The sequence below is a fragment of the Oncorhynchus tshawytscha genome, linkage group LG12 (assembly GCF_018296145.1).
Source record: "Oncorhynchus tshawytscha isolate Ot180627B linkage group LG12, Otsh_v2.0, whole genome shotgun sequence".
Classification (NCBI taxonomy): Eukaryota; Metazoa; Chordata; class Actinopteri; order Salmoniformes; family Salmonidae; genus Oncorhynchus; species Oncorhynchus tshawytscha.
In genome coordinates, this window is record NC_056440.1 from 39,539,425 (window position 1) to 39,562,012 (window position 22,588).

At 40.7% G+C, this 22,588-nt stretch overlaps 1 protein-coding gene and 1 long non-coding RNA gene across 2 annotated transcripts; both read right to left on the reverse strand.

The window, feature by feature from the left end:
• Positions 1-950: 950 nt before the first annotated feature.
• LOC121847880 lies at positions 951-2,830 on the reverse strand. The gene is made up of 4 exons (XR_006084751.1): positions 2,684-2,830; positions 2,377-2,526; positions 1,322-1,482; positions 951-1,187 (listed from the first exon to the last, which is right to left on the reverse strand). It is a non-coding gene; the product is annotated as an uncharacterized LOC121847880 (long non-coding RNA).
• A 5,937-nt stretch (positions 2,831-8,767) lies between these two features.
• carnmt1 (carnosine N-methyltransferase 1) lies at positions 8,768-21,236 on the reverse strand. The gene is made up of 8 exons (XM_024439321.2): positions 20,891-21,236; positions 19,049-19,244; positions 18,396-18,562; positions 18,156-18,296; positions 13,749-13,927; positions 13,271-13,384; positions 10,846-10,949; positions 8,768-10,670 (listed from the first exon to the last, which is right to left on the reverse strand). The coding sequence occupies exons 1-8, from the start codon at positions 21,037-21,039 to the stop codon at positions 10,485-10,487; spliced, it is 1,236 nt and encodes a 411-aa protein (XP_024295089.1). The 5' UTR covers positions 21,040-21,236; the 3' UTR covers positions 8,768-10,484.
• Between the last annotated feature and the right edge of the window lie 1,352 nt (positions 21,237-22,588).

Below are 22,588 nucleotides of genomic sequence, written 5' to 3' on the forward strand. Positions count from 1 at the left end.
TCTCAACCAGCTTCATGAGGTAGTCACCTGGAATTTTCAGTCTGAGAAAGTTATTTCTGAGTTCCCTGTCGTCGTAAATGCACCATCGCATACAACTTTAGATATGAACCCGGAAGTATCGTCTGTAGCACCACCCATTGACCTTTCGTTATTTTGTGCAAACATTAGCTATGTAGCTAGCATTTGGAACAACTAATTTGGAGTAAACTTGAGTGTACCGTAGGCATATGCATGTATCAATTGAAAAGTCACCTGAAGCTTGAGAGGAATGGGAGATGCAATAGAGGACCACTGGTAAAGACTGAACTGAACTGTGTGTGTGGTAAGCTTCCTGGCACCCAGAGCTGCTGAGGTATCACCCGTGGGTGTCATACATTGTGAAGAAGTCCAGTGGCCACACAACTCAGGTTGATTCCCAGGGTAACTAGCCCCCACTGGGCACACACTGGTTGAATCAACATTGTTTCCACATAATTTCAATGAAATTACATTGAACCAAGATGGAATAGACGTCTGTGCCCAGTGGGTCTCTACAAGATCGTCACCAGACTCCATCTTCATCAATCATCCCCTTGACCACCTTCCTCTGATCAAGCCATGATCAACTGCCCCTCTCCATCTTTGAAGGATGCTGCATGCACTCAGATTTGGCATCTATTGGTTGACCTAGCCAACTATAGCTAGGCTACTCATGATGATGTATTACTTGTTCGTTTTTTGCTTTGAGATAGTTATGAAAAGCACTACAGAAATGTAATCTTGTTATTATTATTGGTTTACTTAGTTTAGTAGAGCGTAATCTTCACACAAAAAAAGTGATACATGCAAGAGCAGTCTGCGGGTAATTTTTTTCTTTCAACTTAATTGTTACCATGCACCTTACACAAGATAGCTCTGATGTGCGAGTGCATTTTTTTAATGTTGGAAGTAAAACACACCAACAGTAGATGTACTGGTATCAATTTTTTTATTTTATTACAAACAAACACTTTTCAATGAGAAAACAGAAATCCACTTTGAGTTTAAAGGACTTCACCAAAAACAGAAGAACAGAAGAGATGATGACTGGTGGGGTGATAGAGTGAGAGCCCCTGCAGCGCCTCACCCATCCCCACATACCACTTCCAGGATGTGGCTGTGGCCTCCCCTCCCTCCGTGCTGACTCCGGTGGGGGGAGCTTTCAACACCTGAAAAATATGGTAAGGATAGCTTTCAGCATCAAACATACTACATGTAAATCCCTGTAAAAGGTATTATGCCAATTGCAGTACATTTCTCTGGAATACGTGCACATTTCTAGCATGCATATTTTCACACTTACATGAATGTGCCAGTGAAGCATAGGAAATAGATGGGAAAGTGTTGTTGCTTCAGAGAAAAGGGGAACTTTATTAGCCAAGCACAGCAATAAGTGTAAGTATTTTGCTTCAGGTCCTCCCACTCCTTTTTCACCCATGCAGGTGATAGCTGCCCCTCCACCTCCTTCACAAAGATCGTGAAAAGACATAAGATCAAGTTAAGACCAAAACATGAGCAAAGGAGAGTTGTGTGAACTTTCTGTAGCTAGACTGCCACATACTTTATCAAATTGCAGTGCCAAGGTGAAACAGTACACTCTTAGGGAGAAAAGGTGCCATCTAGAACATGAAAAGGTTATTCGGCTGTCCCCATAGTAGAAACCTTTGAAGAACCCTTTTTGGCTCCAGGTAGAACCCTTTTGGTTCCCAACCTGGTCTCAGAGTATTTCGCATTATTCTGTACGTAAATCCGAGAAGCAGCTGAAAAGTTGCTAATTAGCTAAAATGCTAAAGTTCTCCATGATGGTATTCGAACTCGCAAACCTTTGGGTTGCTAGACATTTGCGTTATATGTTCACCCATCCACCCTGACCAACCATCCTACTTTCGTTTTTCATTAAGTAAGCATCTGTCTTATGTAACCATATAGTATGTAATATATCACACTAATTTGAACCCGGATTTACATTTACTTTGAGACCAGGCTGTGGTTCCAGGTAGAACCTTTTTGGAATCTATATACCTGGAACAAAAAATGGTTCTACCTGGAACTAAATAGGGCTATCCTATGGGGACAGCCAAATAACCGTTTTGGAACTCTTTTTTTTCTAAGAGTGCCACGAGAGCAGCTTACCATTACTTTCACCATAACAGGTCATGTGCAATGAAACTAGCTAGCTAGGCTAATGTTAAATATGAAGTTGTTGCTCAACAGCAAGTATACCTGTAACTAATATTACTGCTCTAAAGCTAACTTCTAATCCTACTAGCGAAAGACAAGGCAGGCTGCAAATCTGCTTTCAAAGATGTAGCTACAATGAAATTGTCATGATAATTTTGAATAACAAAAACTACTTACATTTGAGAACCACCGCAGAGGCTTCGGTATTCGCAATCTTCCAAGTTGTTTTGTTGTTTACTTGAAGAGATCTAGCTATTAAAACTTGCAGCCCCATTCTTCCAATGCATTGTGGCTGTGAAATTCCCTAAATGTATGCAGCGAATCCTACTAAATGAAAAGCCAAAATGAGTATAACATCCTGGCATTTAAAACATATTCGATATTGGAAAATTAACATATTATAAAACTTAATTTTATCGCAAACTCAAACAGGCTACTATTTAGGATGTATTATGGGCATTCGGACACAGCCAAAGAGATTTACCTTCATTATGGGCATCTCAACAACTCCCATGTCGCTCATCATTTATGCAGCACACACACTTCAAGCTTTTGTTTTGCACAACCCACGTTTGGGTTACAATTTTTTTCTTTTAAATCGCATATATAAACTTTGACTTCAGGTTTAGAGTTACTTAACGATTATACTTTTCACACCTTTTGATATCCGTGCACTTATATAATAAGCACTTGTATTATTATCTGATAGTAAAGACTAATTCAAAATCATTTGAGGACTCATAACTTTATCCAAATTAATTTAAAAAGGAAAATAGTGCTAATTTCAGTTAGGCTACAATTTTGCTATTTCATACCATTGATACTCTAATTAGATACTAATTCAACATTTCTGGCTATCATCACCGTTTTTCCAATTATCTCTTCGCATTGTATCCTCCATAATTTGACAACTGGGCTATCATAGAAACTTGCTAATGAACTGCCTTGCTTCTGGGAAGATAAAAATACAACGTATTTTTTAACTTACCATTGTAGGAGCTGCATTCATATTGGCACACAAATGGACCTGACGTAGGTCCACACCTTTACCTGACATAAGTAACCTACAAAGTGGGCGGATTCTAATATAATTTGCCGCGGGGCACCGGTCTATGGCCCATGACAGGAATGGGCTAAAGTCAGTGTTTCCTCTGGAAAGTTTTGTAGCACTGGGGGGGAAAGGTAGCGGAGTGACTTTTTAAAAGAACATTCTACTCCAAAATGAATGTAAATAAAATTATCCTGACACTATCTAAAATATAATTTCCACCTCCAGAAATGAGCCCAATGAACATATTGGTAAAATTCTTTGTTAAAATTATTTTTAATATTGGACCATGCATAACCTATGCATGGTTCATATGGTCAGGTATGCTATTAGCATTCAGGTGTGTGTGTGGGGGGGGGGCTCATTTACCTAGGTTGGTAGAGACACAAGGGACCTCAAGAGTTAACCAACCCTGTGAGAGTGTTTTGTGCCTCATACTTTAACTGGTGCAGCATAGTGGCTATAAATAAAGTATTTTATTTAACCAGGCAAGTCAGATAAGAACAAATTTTTGTTTACAATGACGCACTACTCCGGTCAAACCCTAACCCGGACGATGCTGGGCCAATTGTGCGCCGCCCTATGGGAGTCCTAATCGCAGACGGTTGTGATACAGCCTGGAATCAAACCAGGGTCTGTAGTGACACCTCTGGCACTGAGATGCAGTGCCTTAGACCTCTACACCACTCAGAAGTCCCAGTGTATGGTGAGCAATGTGAAAGTTTGAGTTTAGCAGGCCTAGCTGTTTTATAGTGTCACCATGGCTTACATGTGCATTGGTGGGGAGCAGAACCACCCATATGTCTACATTGTATAGATTTATGTCGATTGCTCTGATGGGCAGTGTCTGTGGCCACCTCTTGCATAAGAGTTCCATGGTGGGTAGATACTCCATGGCATAAGAGGAGAAGTCTTTGGCAGGGGGTCGGTTCTCCATTTGGTCCAGAGAGGTTCCCACTCTGCAGAAGTAAAAGGTCCAGCTCTGGCAAAGGGACCCTCCAGTACTGTAATGTGTTGAAAGTGCATAGGTCTTTGCCATCATCAACTCCATTTTTGTGTGTGACCTTCCGAGCGAGATGACTTCACTCTCACACAGTCACAGAGTATCTGCACATGTGCATAGGTTTGCTTCACGCTGTTAGAGCGTAGTAGGTACTGGGCCAAAACATCAGAGAAGTTTAGCCTCTCGCTTCAACCACTGAGGTATAATAAGAAATGGAGACTGTGTCCAAGATGTCCGATTGTTGTTTTCAAGATGATCTACTTACGTTCGCATTCGCCGATTCATGGACCATCTATATCCGAGTTGCATGACATGCACACTAACACTCATTGTGCACAGGGAGCAGCGGCGACATCATCACTTCATCAAAAAACACGACAGACATTGGATGAATATAAAATGTTAATGATGGGGGGGAAATGGCCTCAGCGACAATTATTAGAACAATTCAATGGATGATTTGTGCATAAAGGGATGATTAAAGTGTCTTATTAGGAATGTTCAAATTTGACTGCTCTATGTGGCCGTCGATGGTAATTGTCTTTGTGGGCCGTGTGTCAGATAAATTGCAGTACCGAAGCAAAACTGTAGGAGCAGTAGAAACTGTGCTTCTCGACAGGAACCCTGGCCCAGTAAATCACTGGAGCCGAGCTCCCTGTCATGCAGGATCTCTATTCCAGGCAGTGTCAGAGGAAGACCCTAAAAATTGTCAGACTCCAGCCACCCAAGTCATTGACTGTTCTCTCTGCTACTGCACGGCAAGCAGTACCGATACACCAGTGGTGGAAAAAGCACCCAATTGTCATACTTGAGTAAAAGTAAAGATACTTGAGTCATTTTCTAAGGTAAAAGTGACCATTTTTCTGTCCTGCCAAGCATTCAAAATGTAATGAGTACTTTTGGATGTCAGGGAAAATGTATGGAGTAAAAAGTATATAATTTTCTTTAGGAATGTACTGAAGTAAAGTAAAAGTTGTCAAAAATATAAATAGTAAAGTACCGATAACCCCAAAAATACTTAAGTAGTACTTTGAAGTATTTTTACTTCAGTACTTTATACCACTGCGATGCACAGTGTCTGGAACCAACAGGACCCAGAAACAGCTTCTACCCCCCAAGCAATAAGACTGCTAAATAGTTAGTTAAATAGTTAACCAATAGCAACCCGGAATATTGGCATTGACCCTTTTTGCACTAACTCTTGACTCATCACATACGCTAATGTTATTGTTTATTATCTATCCCGTTGCCTAGTCACTTTATCCCGACCTACAGTATATGTACATATCTACCTCAATTACCTCGTACCCCTGCACATCAACTTGGCACTAGTACCCCGTGCATATAGCCAAGCTATCGTTACTCATTGTGTATCAGAGAATGGCGCCGGAGAGGATGGCTGACTTTTTACAGGCTCCTAACCAACTATGATATTTTGTTACTTATTTTGAACATAATGTTGCTGCTACCATCTCTTATGACCGAAAATAACTTCTGGACATCAGAACAGCCATTACTCACCTTGAACTGGAAGAAGCTTTTTCCTTTAACGAGTTTGACGCAAATTATATACTGCTTTCTCGGGAACAGGCCCAAATCCCCATAATTTGCATGAAGAAAAGACAGAGAAAAAGGGAACGGAGGCCTTCTGAGAATTTGTAGACGAGCGAGTAAACCCCCACTGCCATCCGTTCTAATGGCCAAAATACAATCATTGGAAAATAAAATCAATGACATATGATCAAGATTATCCTACCAACGGGACATTAAAAACTATAATATCTTATGTTTCACTGAGTCGTGGCTGAACAACGACACGGATCATTTAGAGCTGGCGGGATGTCCCATACACCGGCAAAACAGAGAATCTATGTCTGGTAAGACGAGGGGTGGGGGTGTGTGTCTATTTGTCAATAACAGTGACTCGCTCAATACAGAAGTGGTCAGATGACAAGGATGCTACGCTACAGGACTGTTTTGCTAGCACAGACTGGAATATGTCCCGGGATTCATCCAATGGCATTGAGGAGTATACTACCTCAGTCATCAGTTTCATCAATAAGTGCATCGACGACGTCGTCCCCACAGTGACTGTATGTACATATCCCAAACATAAGCCATGGATTACAGGCAACAACCGCATCGAGCAGGACACTAATCCGGATGCTTATAAGAAATCTCGCTATGCCCTCAGACGAACCATCAAACAAGCAAAGCGTCAATACAGGATTAAGATTGGATACTACTACACCGGCTCTGACGCTCATCGGATGTGACAGGGCTTGAAAACTATTATGGACTACAAAGGGAAACCCAGACACGAGCTGCCCAGTGACGCGAGCCTACCAGACGAGCTACAGTGGTTTGTCCTTTAAAAGTTGCAGCATAGCTTGCATGGTGCCGCAGAATTCAATGGAACGTTATTTAAGTGTCGGCTATTGTAACCATTAAAGCTAGTTAGTGCTAATTTGACCACCAGAGGGCATCTTTGAGAAGCATTTGATAGCCTTCAATAGTGGCTGTACTAGAGATTTTAAAACCTTTTTTTGTAAGAGCATAGTATATGGGACTGATTTTAAGAAGTTTTGCTTAATTAATTTGATTAATATTATGGTGTTTCTATTCCAAGAAAAGGTTTCCGTTAGGATGGAATGGAAAATATGGCACTGTACAATGTGACGGTCGGGAGTAGGACCATAACACTAGGAGCATAACATTTCCACACTCTAATTGTATAATTGTAGTCTAACCAATACCCAAACGGAGATTCAGTGAAAATAAAAATCAAATTGATTTATCAAGACCAGTCCTCATGCTTGTCTCAGAGCAGCGCGAAACAGTGCTAAAATAGTGACTACAATGGGTAGGCTATTGCTTCTAACTTCAATATGCTCTTAAAATAAATAAGACCTACACCACTTTTAACAGCACATTACTCAACACTTGTGAGACTCATGTCAACTACAGTAGGCCTACAGTATATCAATCACAAATAATTACATATGGGTCTCTCAAAATAACATCAAATTGATCAGAAATACAGTGTAGACATTGTTAATGTTGTAAATGACTATTGTAGCTGGAAACGGCAGATTTTTAATGGAATATCTACATAGGCGAACAGAGGCCCATTATCAGCAACCTTCACTCCTGTGTTCCAATGGCACGTTGTGTCCCAGATTTGCTGCACCTGTACTGACCTCATGGCTTGGTTTTTGCTCTGACGTCAACTGTGGCACCTTATTTATGTAAACAGTTGTGTGCCTTTCCAAATCATGTCCAATCAATTGAATTTACCACAGGTGGACTCCAATCAAACATCTCAAGGATGATAAATGAAAACAGAATACACCTGAGCTCAATTTCAAGTCTCATAGAAAAGGGTCTGAATACAAACCTTTTTTCACTTGTCATTATGGGGTAATGTGTTTAGATTGATGAGGAACAAAAATCTATTTAATCCACTTTAGAATAAGGCTGTAATGTAACAAAATGTGGAAAAAGTCCATCTATGAATACTTTCCAATTGCACTGTATGTTGTCCTTGTCTGTTTGTATACTTCTTGTATGTATCCTGGTGTTCTCATCCTGACTGCCAGGTAAAGACCGTGTAGAGACTTCCAATAATTAACAGGTATCAATGTTTTGACTGAAAGTTACTGTAAATTGTACACACACCCAGTCTGTCCAATGAGAGGATGTATCTGTCCTCTTTTCCCGCCCACCACTATCAAGAATCTTCTCCACCAACAGCGCCACATGTCGGTTGCTTGAGAAAGAGTAATTGAGATAGCCAGATAGGGCATTCATTCCAATAGGTAGGGCAATCATAGTCAGTAAATAATTTCTCCCTTACATATGCTGTGTGTTAACTGGTATATGATAAGGGTTCACCACTGATGTCTGTATCCTCTGTAACCAACTGTGACTCTCAGATGTACCTGGTTGTATGAAGACAGTAATTGACAAAAGGGGAGTTGTTGCATACTTTATAACATTGATCATCATTAGGCATAATGCTCCAACATATTGCAGTGTATAACTGCAAACGGAGGGAATATGAGATTCATATTTAAGTGTTGTTAGGTTTTGTTAGGCCCGGGGCGCCTTCGAGGGCATTATCACTTTTATACAACAGGTAACCAACATATTCAAATAATGATGGACATGTTTTCATAAAAAACGCCATTTTGATTAATTTATTCATACTAGATATAGTCCCGACACAAATCTATGGTTGCTAGAGACGCGACCCAGTCGTTCAGTCTTTTTGTTCTGTATCTATGGGCGTGACCCCATAGATACAGAATGTTCCATTGCCATACTTGCTGGCAACATTCTTATAACTTGCTTGCTAGCTAGCCAACTACAACTAACTTACAGTCATGTCAAAAAGTACAGCCAGAATAACAGCAAAGTAAGCTGTTTTCTAGTGACATTTATTTGGATACATCCATAACAATGAGCCAATGAGGCACAATTTTGCCTGGCATAGAAAATGCGCTCACTCGTCAGGACACTGTTGTTCAGGGGATCTAGCCAACAACACAGCTACAGTAACACAATCACTTCAAACTGAAGCTGGAAAGATTGCAAATTAGCTGTGTTTCGTTTGACCTTTTATCAACTGACATTTTTTTTGTATAAATCCATAAAAATGATGCCAGCTGATTCGTGATTTCGACTGGCTGAAAAACGCTCCCTGCCTGTCTCGTCACGTTCATTACTATGCGACAGCAGGAGATCAAATTGAAATATTGAAACAATGTTGCAAATGTCGGAGAGACAGACAACATGGTTTATACAAATCCACGAAGTTGAAAACGAAATATTAGTCTAAAAGAAATGCGAGAGAATGTCTAGATGCTTTTAATAGAGTTTATAAATTGCCTGGCTGGGCTGGTGAGGTGTATATAGAGGTGCATATAATACATTTAAAAAAACATTGCTTTCACCTAATTTTAACATTCTGCCACAAAGGGCACATATTCTACTTAATAAAAAACTAGTTTTCCCATCTCAAGGTCAAAAAAAAAAGACTAGTAAGTGTCAAATAAAGTAAACAATGGCTTCATCTTAAATCACCCTTTTGACACAATGGAAGCTTGTGTGCAACTGGGAGTGGCAATTGAATGCAAGCTTCACAAACATGTATTTATTGTTAAATGATTTCTAGAATGTCGATCTATGGGTAACAGGGTTGACGTGTTATGCTCGATCCGCTCAGTTTTTCTCCACAAAACACCAGAAAATTAGAGTTCAGTTTACGTGACCTTCAAATGAGGGACAGACGTAAATGAATCACTAATCACATGAAATCAATTATAATCTTCAGAAATGACTGTCAAAGCAACACAATAACTAGATCTTTACAATGATTGTGAAAGCTTGGAGAAATGTTGGGGTTAAGTGGGTTAAAATCATTCTAGAAGTCACAGAGGGTGTACAGAGGGATTTTTGGCACATGAGTAAGTCTTTATTCATATAAGAAAAATCAGATTTATTGAATTCTCAATGTGGTCTATATTAAAGGGCACTTCATTTAAATATCAGGCTTTTAAAAATGCAATATTGGTGCACAATTAATACTTAATATCAAAGGCACTTTTCATGGAATGACCCTAAAGACACTATTGAGTTAGGAAAATTAGACAATCCCTCTCAGTCAATGAAACGTTTTCTTTTTTTTAAAGAATTGTTTTTCTTTATTAAGTGAGACAGTAACTAGATCCAGGGTGTAATGCTGAAACTCAATCTGTGTCCAATCATACAATATAGGTTAAAATAACCAACTCCAGCCACTTCAGCAAATGATTTTAAGTGATACTTTTTTTGTTTTACTATAAATAGCCAGAGTTGGTAACTGTATTTTACAAAATAAATACAATGAGAAGACGTAGAGGCGGGTCTCTGACACGCATGCAACTACATCAGGTCACCATGGAGATAGAGGCGTCACTTTGCCTCTTTAACTGAAGACAAACAGTCCTGTGCTGACAGATTTAGTCACTTGAGTTCATAATAGGCATCTGTCTCAATCTCAAAGGCTCAGGGGAGGAAGGAAGGTGATTTGGCAGCTCTGGCGATGAGATAATATAAAGAAGAAGAAACATGAAAGCAAACCTGTCCATTGACTTGTGTTTCTGTCATCTTACAATTTTTTTTATGCTCTTGGTGGTGGCCAATTGCGTTTTTTTCCGGGTGTGTGGCTCTTCAATGTCATGACAGACGATGTCACGTCAGACTGTCGCAGCTCTCTCGCCGTTGCGACACTTCCGGTCTGTTCTTATGGACCACCTGGTAACCGTTGGCATACAGATGGTCAGGTTTCCTTGCCACAAAGAAAACACAGTCGTACAGGTACTTCAGCATGGACTGATCGTTCTCCGTGTAGGTGGTGGGGACAGACTCTCTCTCCACCTACAGTGGAAGACAGGATGTTTTAGGCCCAAGGAGGATAGTCAAAACAACTGAAACTGAAAACAATGTTTATACTTTTCTTTACTGTAAACTGTAGTAGTTGTTCATCTTATTCCTCCAATCTATACACCTGTTTTATATAAAGAAAAAAATTAACACAAAAAAACAGCTTTACCTCCAAATGGAATCCATATTTTAAAATTGCTGCCCTGACGTCCTCGTAGCTGAGCTCGATGGAGAGCTCGTTGGCCATGTTCTCAAAGTGGTACAGCAGTGGGCCTATAGACAAGGGAGGAATCGCAGCTTTGGTAAAAGTATTCATACAGTAGTGGAGGCTCCTCAGAGGAGGAAGGGGTAGACCATCCTCAGTGAATTTCATAAAAATACAAATAGTGAAACAATAAAAAAAAGTTATACTATTTAGATAAAGCTATTCTAAATATATTCACATTTTGCCAAATAATTGATTAAAACACACTGTTTTGCAATGAAGGTCTACAGTAGCATCAACAGCACTCTCTGGGGTAGCACCAAGGTGTAGCCAGAGGACAACTAGTTTCTGTCCTCCTCTGGTTACATTGACTTCAATACAAAACCTAGGAGGCTCATGGTTCTCACCCCCTTCCATAGACTTACACAGTAATTATGACAACTTCTGGAGGACGTCCTCCAACCTATCAGAGCTCTTGCAGTATGAACTGACGTTGTCGACCTAATCAAAGGATCAGAGTATTAATCTAGTTCTGAAAAAATAAGCTACAGCTAGCTAGCACTGCAGTGCATAAACTGTGGTGTGTAATTGACTCAAAGAGAGAGAGAAAGACAATAGTTGAACAGTTTTGAACAAATTAATTTATTAAAAAATGAAGGAGAAGCAAGAGAGAGCTAGCTGTTTCGTTGTATTTTCACTTCAACTTACCTAGCTAACGAATGCAGCCAGTTAGTTTAGTCTACTCAAACACCCGGTGTAACTACTAAACTGCTTGCTGTACACTGTACTACATGATTGTAGCGGGTGTGGCAAACAGTGGGGTGTTGGGTTGAGCGTGCAGAGATTAACACAGAGATAGGGAGGTTCTAGTCAGAAAACACAACTTTACTAAGAAACAAAATAAACATAACTAAATAACACGCTCTGTCCTTCACAGGTTTTTCTCCGTGTCTGTCTCGCTCTCTCCCCCCTCGCGGCGTGCCACGGTGCTCCCTTATTGTGGCCTGCACTGCTGGTTGGCACTCTCCCCTAATTACCTCTACTATTACCTCTAGCCATCAGCGGCGGGGTGCTTAGCCCGTGTGTACTCTCAGCAGAGGGAGCCAACGTTGCGGCACGTACCTCCCTTCTATCACCAACCGGGGTAGACCTCCCGGGATACCACACGTTTATTAACAAGTTAGTTCTAGTAGCTAGCTATGTTGACTATGACATTAGTTAAAATGGTGACAAATACGTAGGCTTTGTGTAGCGGTTATGGTATGAAGGTTTGGGTTGGAAAGGTTTTTCTCGTCTGGTCACATACAGCTGTTGTATTGTGCACTGAAGTCCACAAACAAAGGGAAAAGGTGAGAGGAGGACAGCACAGATGCAAGAAGGAATTATACATGCTGTTTGTATACTGAACAAAAATATAAATGCAACATTCAACAATTTCAAAGATTTTACTGAGTTACAGTTCATATAAGGAAATCAGTCAATTTAATTAATTAATTAGGCCCTAATCTATGGATTTCACATGACTGGGCAGGGGCGCAGCCATGGGTGGGCATAGGCCCACCCACTGGGGAGCCAGGCCCAGCCAATCAGAATTAGATTTTCCCCAAGAAAAAGCTTTTTACAGACAGAAATACTCCCGCAGGTGAAGAAGCCAGATGTGGAGGAATAGTGTGGTTACACGTGGTCTGCAGTTGTGAGGCCTGTTGGACATACTGCCAAATTCTCTAAAACAACATTGAAGGTTGCGTTTATATTTTTGTTTGAGTATATGTGGCTGCTATGAAAGTGAACTGTTTGCGTGTGATCAGGGGTGTATTCATTCAGCCAATTCTGTTGAAAAACATTTCTTAAACGGAATCAAATGGAACGAAACAGGGATAACATACCTGAATTTGTCCAATAGAAAGTATAGAAAGTCTAGTTTGCAACTGTTGGACTAACAATTACACCCTAGATCAGCTAGATGCAGTCAAGAGTGTGCAAGGCGGTATTAAATGTGTCACTGTCTGTCACCTTGATTACTCAAATGTTTCTGTCGACGTGTGCACCTATGCTGTAAACTTTCATTTGTAGGCTGTTGTAGCAACCTCATGATGGGTATAGTGACAATTTATGGATATAGGAAGTATCATGTAGTAGTCTAAACCGATGTTACATTGAGCTGGGTGAATGTAATATTAATGACAGTCATCCAATAGAAATAAGGCCATGCTCCAAACCCCCCCCAAAAAATACACCCTCCCTTAAACGGCGCCGACCGCCACTGACATACAGCGTATCATTCACTACCAGTAAGTTTAAACAGGAACTACACCAAAAAATGTGTAGAGAACCTCTATCACTGGTCAGTAAGGAGCTCCGTTGAACATTGAACAGCTCTGTCGCTCACCAAGATTGATCCACACGCCTCCAGGCTTCAGAATGTTCCAGATGGTCTCCACGTAGTCGATGACATTGTGCGCCGTGTCGATGAAGAAGCAGGTAGCCACGCAGTCCCAGGTATCTGACAGGGAAGACCACAACGATACTCGTCTAACCAGTCTCACATTATTGCTAAAATCCCAACCAACACAGGTAATAAAACAATGATCTGTGTGTAGGACAGAGTGCTCACTTTCACCATTGACTGCTCAATACGTGGACAATTCACATAACAACCTGTCACTCAACAGAGAGACGAGGCCCGTGTCTAAGAGCAGGAGTGCTGATCTAGGATCAGTTTAGTCTTTTAGATCATAATGAATAAGACAAGGTTGGACCTGATTCTAGATAAGCACTCCTACTCTGAGACGCTTTGTGAACACAGGCCCTGATCACTCATTGCTCTTGTTGATCTTCATACAGCCTGTGTGAAGCTCACCACTCACTAGGCTCTGTGTAGACCTCCTGGAAGTCCCCAGCCACCATGGAGAAGTCCGAGTTTGGAGGCAGGCTCTGGGGGTTGACGTCTGGGAAGCTGATTGGCCGCGTCTGGTCAGATGACCTCTTGTTGTTGCTGAACTGGTGGATCCAGGGGTACAGGGTCATGGAGTTGACCTTTTCACACCTCAGGAAGGACAGAACAGAGCCAAGGTAAGTTAAGCTGAACAACAGTGGTCCGAAGAGGATTACATTGGCTAATTTGATATGCTAGGCAATTGATTTGGCCCGTGTTTTCAGGCAGCTAAACACACCAGACATTTCAACATTGAAATGACACACATATGCAAGGGCTCAATTATTGCATCATACGCAAGGCTTGAGTTAGGGCCAGGGGTGAATGTAAGGCGGTACGGTCCGGTACGGTGTCACGGCAAAACAAATAGTGCGAGTACGACATATCGGTAAAACATGAGCCTATCACAATAATGAAAACAAAATGTCAAGAAAAATAAAAGGTGTTGTAGTCTACAGTTATCATTGCTGTATGTTAGAGGCATGCAAAATGAGCGAATGGACTTGAAAACAGGTGGTAGGCCTATAGCCTACGCTCCAAAATACGATCTGGTTTGAGGAGACACAAACATTTTGCTACGGCAGAGAGACGCGCACGGACAGCAGTGGAGGAATTAATTTTGGCCTAATGACCAACCACCAAATGTCATCACACTGTTTTGGTGTTTTGTGTAACGGATGTCTCTTTCCATCCACCACTGTTCGGAGGCTGGGAAAATGTTGCGAGTGGATGAACGTGTACGGGAACCGTTTGAAGTGATTGTTTGAAAATCAGATGAAAACATCATGACTGGTTGTGTTGATGCCACAAGAAAAGTTCAATTACAAATCATTCTGGCTAGTCCCACAGAAAAAGATCATTCAATTAATAGGAATTTATTTGCAAATATAATTCTATGATTAGGCCCTACGGGTGGCCCACCTATTAGGCAGGATTTGGCAGCCGCCTAGTGCGGCAGTTTGACGAGGGCAGCATTTTCCGACTTAAACTGGCCAAGATGCACCTCCAACAACACCTCACATTATTCTGCCCAAAAACAATAACTTCTCTCACCCAGTGGCATGCGGGCTCTTTAGGTGAGCGCTGATGCTGCCCCATGATAAGCAGAGCCCACTTTGTCACAGGCAGGGGCGCAAAATATTTTGCTTATCCATGCATAGTGCGCCTCTCCAGGGTGCTGTTGGAGAGACTCTACGCTCCACCACGCTCCATCAAATTAATTTAACATAAATTATGTAGCCTACGGGGTAGAAAGAGTAGCAGCCTATGTGGTGTTTCTGTAACCTGTGGACTGGAGACTAAATGTATTACAATGTCATGAGACAGACACCTTTTCAATCATTAACTTATTAATGAGGAGCGAGAGTGCAGGAGAAAGTCAACTAAAAAGGCTAGCGGGCAAACATCACCTTTGGTGTGGCTACGGCATACTCAAAACAGAGGTGGACAGCAAATGGTGCTGAAAGTAATTTATTTCAACAATTGTCTTCATTTTAATTTGACTTCACTAACAACAAGAGGGCTTTGTTGGAGGCTATTTCTTCCAATTCCCCCCCAAAAAGAGGTAGGCCTACATGTTTGACAGACACAATTATGCTATCCATAGATTTGCCAGTATAGCCAAAGCCTCCAATACTGTCACCGTGCACTCCTTAAATACCTTGGTGTCTGAGAAGGGCTTGGTGTGTTCGGTTTAAACCAGGGCTCAAAATGAGTGAGGGTATGCCATACCATTTGTTAAAGAAAAGGGCAAAAAATATACCTATTGTTAAGTTTAGATTTAGAAATAAATCAATGAAAAGTATCCAGATAATAAAAAGTGTTCTATAACAGTGCTTAACTCTTATTAAATAATCTTAGGGAAAACCCCCCTTTTCTCAATTTTCGCCTAAATGACATACCAACATCTAACTGCCTGTAGCTCAGGCCCTGAAGCAAAGGATATGCATATTCTTGGTACCATTTGAAAGGAAACACTTTGACGTTTGTGGAAATGTGAATTGAATGTAGGAGAATATAACACAATAGATATGGAAGAAAATAGAAAAGAAAAAAAACATTTATTTTACTACCACCATCTTTGAAATGCAACAGAAAGGTCCCACTTCCAGCCATCACTTGTTGTTATTCCGATGATGTCCACAAGATGGCAGCAGTGTATGTGCAAAGTTTCAGACGGGTAACTTGAAGTATGAGCAAACTACCATGACATTTAGTGTGAAGTCACCCAGGTACATTTCGGCAAATCGTGAAGGAGGCATTTGCATTCATATTACATTATTCTGCAAGAATATCATCAAATCATATATATATATATATATATATATTTATAATATATGCATAGTCACTTTAACTATACATTCATATACATACCACCTCAATTGGGCCGACCAACCAGTGCTCCCGCACATTGGCTAACCAGGCTATCTGCATTGTGTCCCACCCACCACCCGCCAACCCCTCTTTTACGCTACTGCTACTCTCTGTTCATCATATATGCATAGTCACTTTAACCATATCTATATGTACATACTACCTCAATCAGCCTGACTAACCAGTGTCTGTATGTAGCCTCGCTACTTTTATAGCCTTGCTACTGTATATAGCCTTTCTTTACCTATCTATTGTTCACCTAATACCTTTTTTGCACTATTGGTTAGAGCCTGTAAGTAAGCATTTCACCTGTTGTATTCAACGCACGTGACAAATAAACTTTGATTTGATTTAATTTTGATTTGAAATCTGTATACATGGACTTTGATTTAGCTTTTCCAATATTAGTAGCCATATTATAGTTCAACATTTGCAAAACAACCAGTTTTCATAACTGAATATTCTTATATTTTTTGTCCAAAATGAAATGGCATGCTGTCGTACAAGGTTACTAGCTACATTTTACAACAGATACACGGATACTCCCTTAGCCCATATACTGGGCTTTATCTAGTTAGCTTTGTTTGACCCCGATTGGTGCTTATTTGACAAAGTTAGAGTCGTTCCAGTAAAGACCGCCTGCGTCATCGGTGTGCCATGAAGGCGTCACTCTCTGACCAAATATGGTGTCCTATAGGATATACGACACCCCTAATGATATAGTGAAGTCTCGTTACCTTCTAGGATCTGACTGCGATTTGACTGGTTGAAACAACGTTTAGGGTGAGATTTTCACAGATTCCTTTCTTTGCAAATTGAACGAGTGGAAATACAAAATCGATTGTGCATGCTATATGGACCTTTTTAGGATATGAAAAGGGTATGAAAAAGGGACCCTTTGGATGATAAATCAGAGCAAGATTTCAGAATGTAAGTACACATTTCACCTTCAGAGGTGAATTTATCAAACCTATCGTGGTGAAAAGTGTTTTGTTGTTAGGAGCTCTCCTTAAACAATAGCATGGCATTGTTTGCAGTAATAGCTACTGTAAATTGGACAGTGCAGTTATATTAACAAGAATTTAAGCTTTCAACCGATATAAGACACTTATATGTATCGACATTGTTGTTTCTCTAAAATCTGTGATGGTGACACAAGGCACTGCACAACTGTCCCGTTGACAGGACAGATACCTAAGAAGTTGGGTTTAACATATTCTCTTTTCAGAAAATTAAAAGTTAAATTACTAGGGACAGAATAGGCCGCAGCTGAGCTTCAGAATGTCAACAGTTGAAGCTTACATTACTCTGTGTTGGTTGAGCGTCTGTCTGGGTGGAAAGGTAACTTTTGAAAGTGCCATATTTAGATTAATAAGGATGTCTAATGTTTAATTATTTGCAAACAGCAACCGTTTCGTTTGAAAACATTCTCTGGTTTGACATTTGAGAAATACGCCTATTTCGCTGTCCATTCTTCCCTGAAACTTCTATTTTCATTATCCACCTTTCTTTTGAGACTTTTTCAGAGCAACATTTTCTCTTGATTGCAAACCGTTTTCCCCAATCAACGCACAAAGAAACATAAAAACTAATTTAATAGAGACATTGGTGATTTTATCAGTTTGAAAATATGATGTTATTGACATTGAACTGACTATATAGCCTATTAACCAGATGTGTTATGAATAGGCCTATGAATTGGGCTGCTATTATGTTCTGTTCTGCCGATTATTAGCTGATTAAAAAAAATGGCCCAAGGCCAAACCTATTGCCGACCCCTGCTGCACACCATTCTAGTTTAGCGGGATATGGGGGAGGCAATTTTTTGTCTTCCCTAGGGCGGCAGAACGTCCAGGGCCGGGCCTGTTACACCCATACATTTTTGAGGTGCACACATAGGAGGTCCCGTAATGGGAAGAAATGAAATCTACTTGCACCCTTGGTTAGGGCTGAGGGTGAGTGTTACCTGTTGAGGACAAAGTTTGAGGAGAAGAGCATGAAGAAGCTCCATTCGTTGCCTTGGCAGGCATAACCCAGACGAGCGATTTCCCATGCCAGGCGACCAAGCCCTGCCCCTGGAACCAGCACGCTCACCTTGGACACATCACTACAGAAACAACCAGGCCATCACTGACAGAATACATACGTAATTCAAAATACTAAATCACACAACTGAGTTAGAATTCAAGACTGTGTGTGTGTTCACCACTTGTTGCTGGGAAAGAGTCTCTGGATCTCTTGGATGAGGGGCAGGTAGCAGGAGTCTCTCTCAGCCTGGCCGGCCTCGCTCCAGTCACGCACAAACTGCTTAATGGTGGACTTGAGCTTGTCCATGTCGAACGTGGAAGACGTACCCACCTTCCTCAGGTCATCCTGGACAGAAAACAGATTCACTTCAACTCCTCAAACGTCATCCAATGGTGAAAGGATCATGGAAGCAAATTAATCTAAGATCTATCTTCTAATATAATTTACACTACTACAAGAACTACTGAAATGTGTGCCGGTGTGGTATAGTAGAATAGAAGAACATATGCAGCTCCTCCTACTACTACTGTATGTTTCTTGCACAAAACCACCTAGATGCAGCCTATCCAGCACAGTGTCAAAGCTAGCAAGTAAGACCCTCCCTACTCTGATTGGTTATCCTGCATTCGCATCACTGACCATTTTGCATAAAGTTGGAATTCTCAACTTTGGTAGCGAGTTCTCTAGTTGCCAGTGGTTAAATTGCTAAATGACTCATGTCTCCTCTTTCCATTAAAAATAACTGATTTCCAGTAGTTTGAGGGCTACAAGTAGTGCTTGGTGTGACTGCGAGAAAGCATGAGTGTGACCTTTTCTGACCGTTTAGCTCACCTCGTCACCATACTCCATGTTCTCAAACATGTGGATACAGTTGAGCACGATAGCCTGCAGCACCTCCTGGTTGTGGTCCACACTGCGGCGGATACGGGCCAGGTTGGGCAAGACCCCGGGCAGCAGCAGCTGGTGATGCTCCGGAAGACTCTGGAACTGACGCTCTGCTCGATTCACCCGCTCTTGAACATGCATCCTGAGATTAAGTGGAGGTGAATTAGACAAAGATAAAGGGAAGGGTGGTGCCATGGTGAAAAGGAGGAAGAGAAGATGGAGGTCCAGAAACACAGATGGGGGGGGAAATAGAAACTCATATTTTATAGCCTTATTGAATTATGATAAAGCCTAATCCAATATGCAGACTCCTTGAAATGACTTGACACAAAGATTCACAAAACCTTTTTATTCACTTTTTTCTAAGCAGCTTCCATTATGGTGAACATGGTTGTATAGACTAGGCATAATCATGTATGACCTTCTTGTTTGTAAGTAACAAGATTAACTGTATTGAAATGTAAATGTTTGTCAGCCTGGACTTTATAGCTCTTGCTGTTTTTGCATCTTCTTTTAGTTATATTTGTTATTTTCTAGAGCTAGCTCCACTTCCTGTGCTGCTGTTATCTAGCTACTAGCTAAATAGCTTTGGTATGGGACAATGTAGTTATCCAAAACGGTATAAATCCTGATATAAATACACAATATATCTTAGCTAGCTAGCTATGCAACATAATTAGGGTTGTCACTAGTTACCACAAAGTAAAAATTGACTATTGTAAAAATGTGGTCTTAACTTAAGGGTTACCCATAAGGTCAGCAGGAAGGTTAAGGTTAGGTTTAAAATCAGATTTGGTCCAATGCACCAATGCAGCTGTTGCGAGTTCAAATCGCATTACGGACAATTTTAGCTAATTTGCTACTTTTCAATTACTTACTACATTTTTAGCTACTTTTCAACTACTTAGCATGTTATCTAACCCTTACCCTAATGCTAAACTTAACCCTTTTAGCTAACCCTTACCCTATCCATAGCCCTTTAAACTAACTCCTAAACTTAACCTTAATCTTAGTGAGCTAGCTAACTCACCTAGCTAGAATTAGTAACATATCATACGTTTTCCCAAACTGTAACATATCGTACGTTTTGCAAATTCGTTACATATTGTATGTTTTGCAAATTCATAACATATAACAGGAATTGTAAATCGTAACATATCATACTAAATGGTTGACGGACATCCAGCAATTATCACATACCATACGAAACGTAACATATCATACTAAATTGAGTGTCTTGGGTTTACGTAGAGAATAATACAAAATGTGTTGAGACCAGGTTGCCTAAAAAGGCTGAATTTTCAGGACTTTTCTAACCGCTTTCTAACAGCTCTAAAGGTCATTATCATAATTTTCACAATATTATTCTAACCAGTATTATTGACTGCACTGGGCCTTTAAGAAGAGAAATTGTAGAAATAGGCGGGGTTTAGGCATGACTTTGGGGCTGTGAGAACTAGTCAAGACCCCAAAATCAGTCATCCCTCTTCTAAAATCTTCGGACAAAACGTTACTCCATCAACATAACACACACATCACAACTGCACAATTTAAACACCCCCGATCCCCCTTCCATGAGTCATTTAACGTTACTTCATGTTTCTAATCTTGTTTTATTATTTCTTATTATTGTTGCATTGTCGAGAAGGAACCTGCACCGTTAGACGGTGTATCCCGTACATACGACTAATAAAAACTTGAACTAACGATAGCCAGACCGTCTGGGTCAAATTACTTTATGGGTAAGCTAGCTACCAAATACTACTGCTGTTTTGAAACAGTCCGTACCTGTAGTATCTAAACGCATCGATCACTTTCCAAAAGTGTTGCCTTTCGAGCCTTGTCTCCTCTTCTGGTGTACATTTACTCCTTTCTCGGTAAAAATATGCTTCTTCTTGCTCTCCATCAGTAACCTGGTCCACCGTTCCTTCCGCCATGTCTGAATGTTGTACTCAGACCCATCCAATCGAACAATGGAGTGAGCCAGGAAAAGTAATAGACCTTTCATCTGGTTAGCAAGTTAACTATGGCAGTGAGCTAACTAGTAGCTACTGCTGTATTTTTTGTTCAGAAAATGATTTTACCTGTGTATGTGTGTCTGGTTTATTACAAGTTGCAACAGGAAGAAAGCTCCAGCACCAGAGAAAATGTATAACTGGCCTCTTGGAGGCCCTTTATATCCTAATCAGACATCAGACAGCACCATATGTGTAAACACCAACCTGAAAGGCTTGTAGGAAGTCAAAACAGAATCAGTAAGGCCCATACCTGCGAACATAAGCAAACATTGACATTTCATTCTTAAAAATCTAAGCCGTTGAGGTGGGGGGCTCTAAGCTTACATATGGAATTATTTTAAGAAGGTCATATCATGGATCATAAAGCTATTTGATTTTGAATTTTAGGACCCCTTTAGTTATCAAAAATATATTTAATAAAATATTGAGTTTGGCCTTTACTACTATAGCCCATAGAGACGCATTGAATAACACATTCATAAATGGCAATAAAGACTGTCAAAAAATAAATCATAAGGAATACGATTTTGAAGTGTCTATCCTATATCTAGGAGATATAAGAAAGCTCAGGAAGTTTTTTTTTTTTTACACATTTAACCCCTTATTTTTGTTGCCACAAAACTACCTCCATAGTTCCATTAATTTGTATGTGTTACCTTTTGACGAGTCCCTTGACACTTGTGGGGGTCGTAGAGAAAAACTTGTTTGTTTTTAGTCTTTTATGCCAAACCATTTGGATGCTACCAGGGGAGGCGGCTGAGAGGAGGCCGGCTCAAAAGGGCTGGAATAGAGTCAATTGAATTTTATCAAACACATTGAAACCACGTCTTGGATGTGTTTGATACCATTCCATTGACTCCATTCCAGTCCTTATTATGAGCCGTCCTCCCCTCAGCAGCCTCTACTGGATGCTACAGACTTCTTCCTGCATGTGAATACCGATTATCGGGATAGCACTCACTTCTGTCATCATGAAGTGCTTTGAGATTCTAGTTAAGGATCATATCATATCATCTCTACCCTACCTGACACCCTAAACGCACTTAAATTTACATACCGCACCAATAGATCCACAGACGATGCAATCGCCATCGCACTGCCCTATCCCATCTGGACAAGAGGAATACCTATGTAAGAATGCTGTTTATTGATTATAGCTCAGCCTTCAACACCATAGTACCCTCCAAGCTCATCATTAAGGTCGGAGCCCTGGGTCTGAACCCCGCACGGTGCAACTGGGTCCTGGACTTCCTGACGAGCCGCTCCCAGGTTGTGAAAGGTAGGAAACAACACCTCTGCCGGGCATTGGGATGACAACCCAACTCGGGATGAGGAGGGCTTTTAGCGGGTGGAATAGTGGTGACCAATTGGAGGTTTACATAGTAGCAACGCAAATATCATTGTACAGCTATATAGACAGTCAATCATCATGTTACTGTTTAATGGTGCATTTACAAACATATATTTT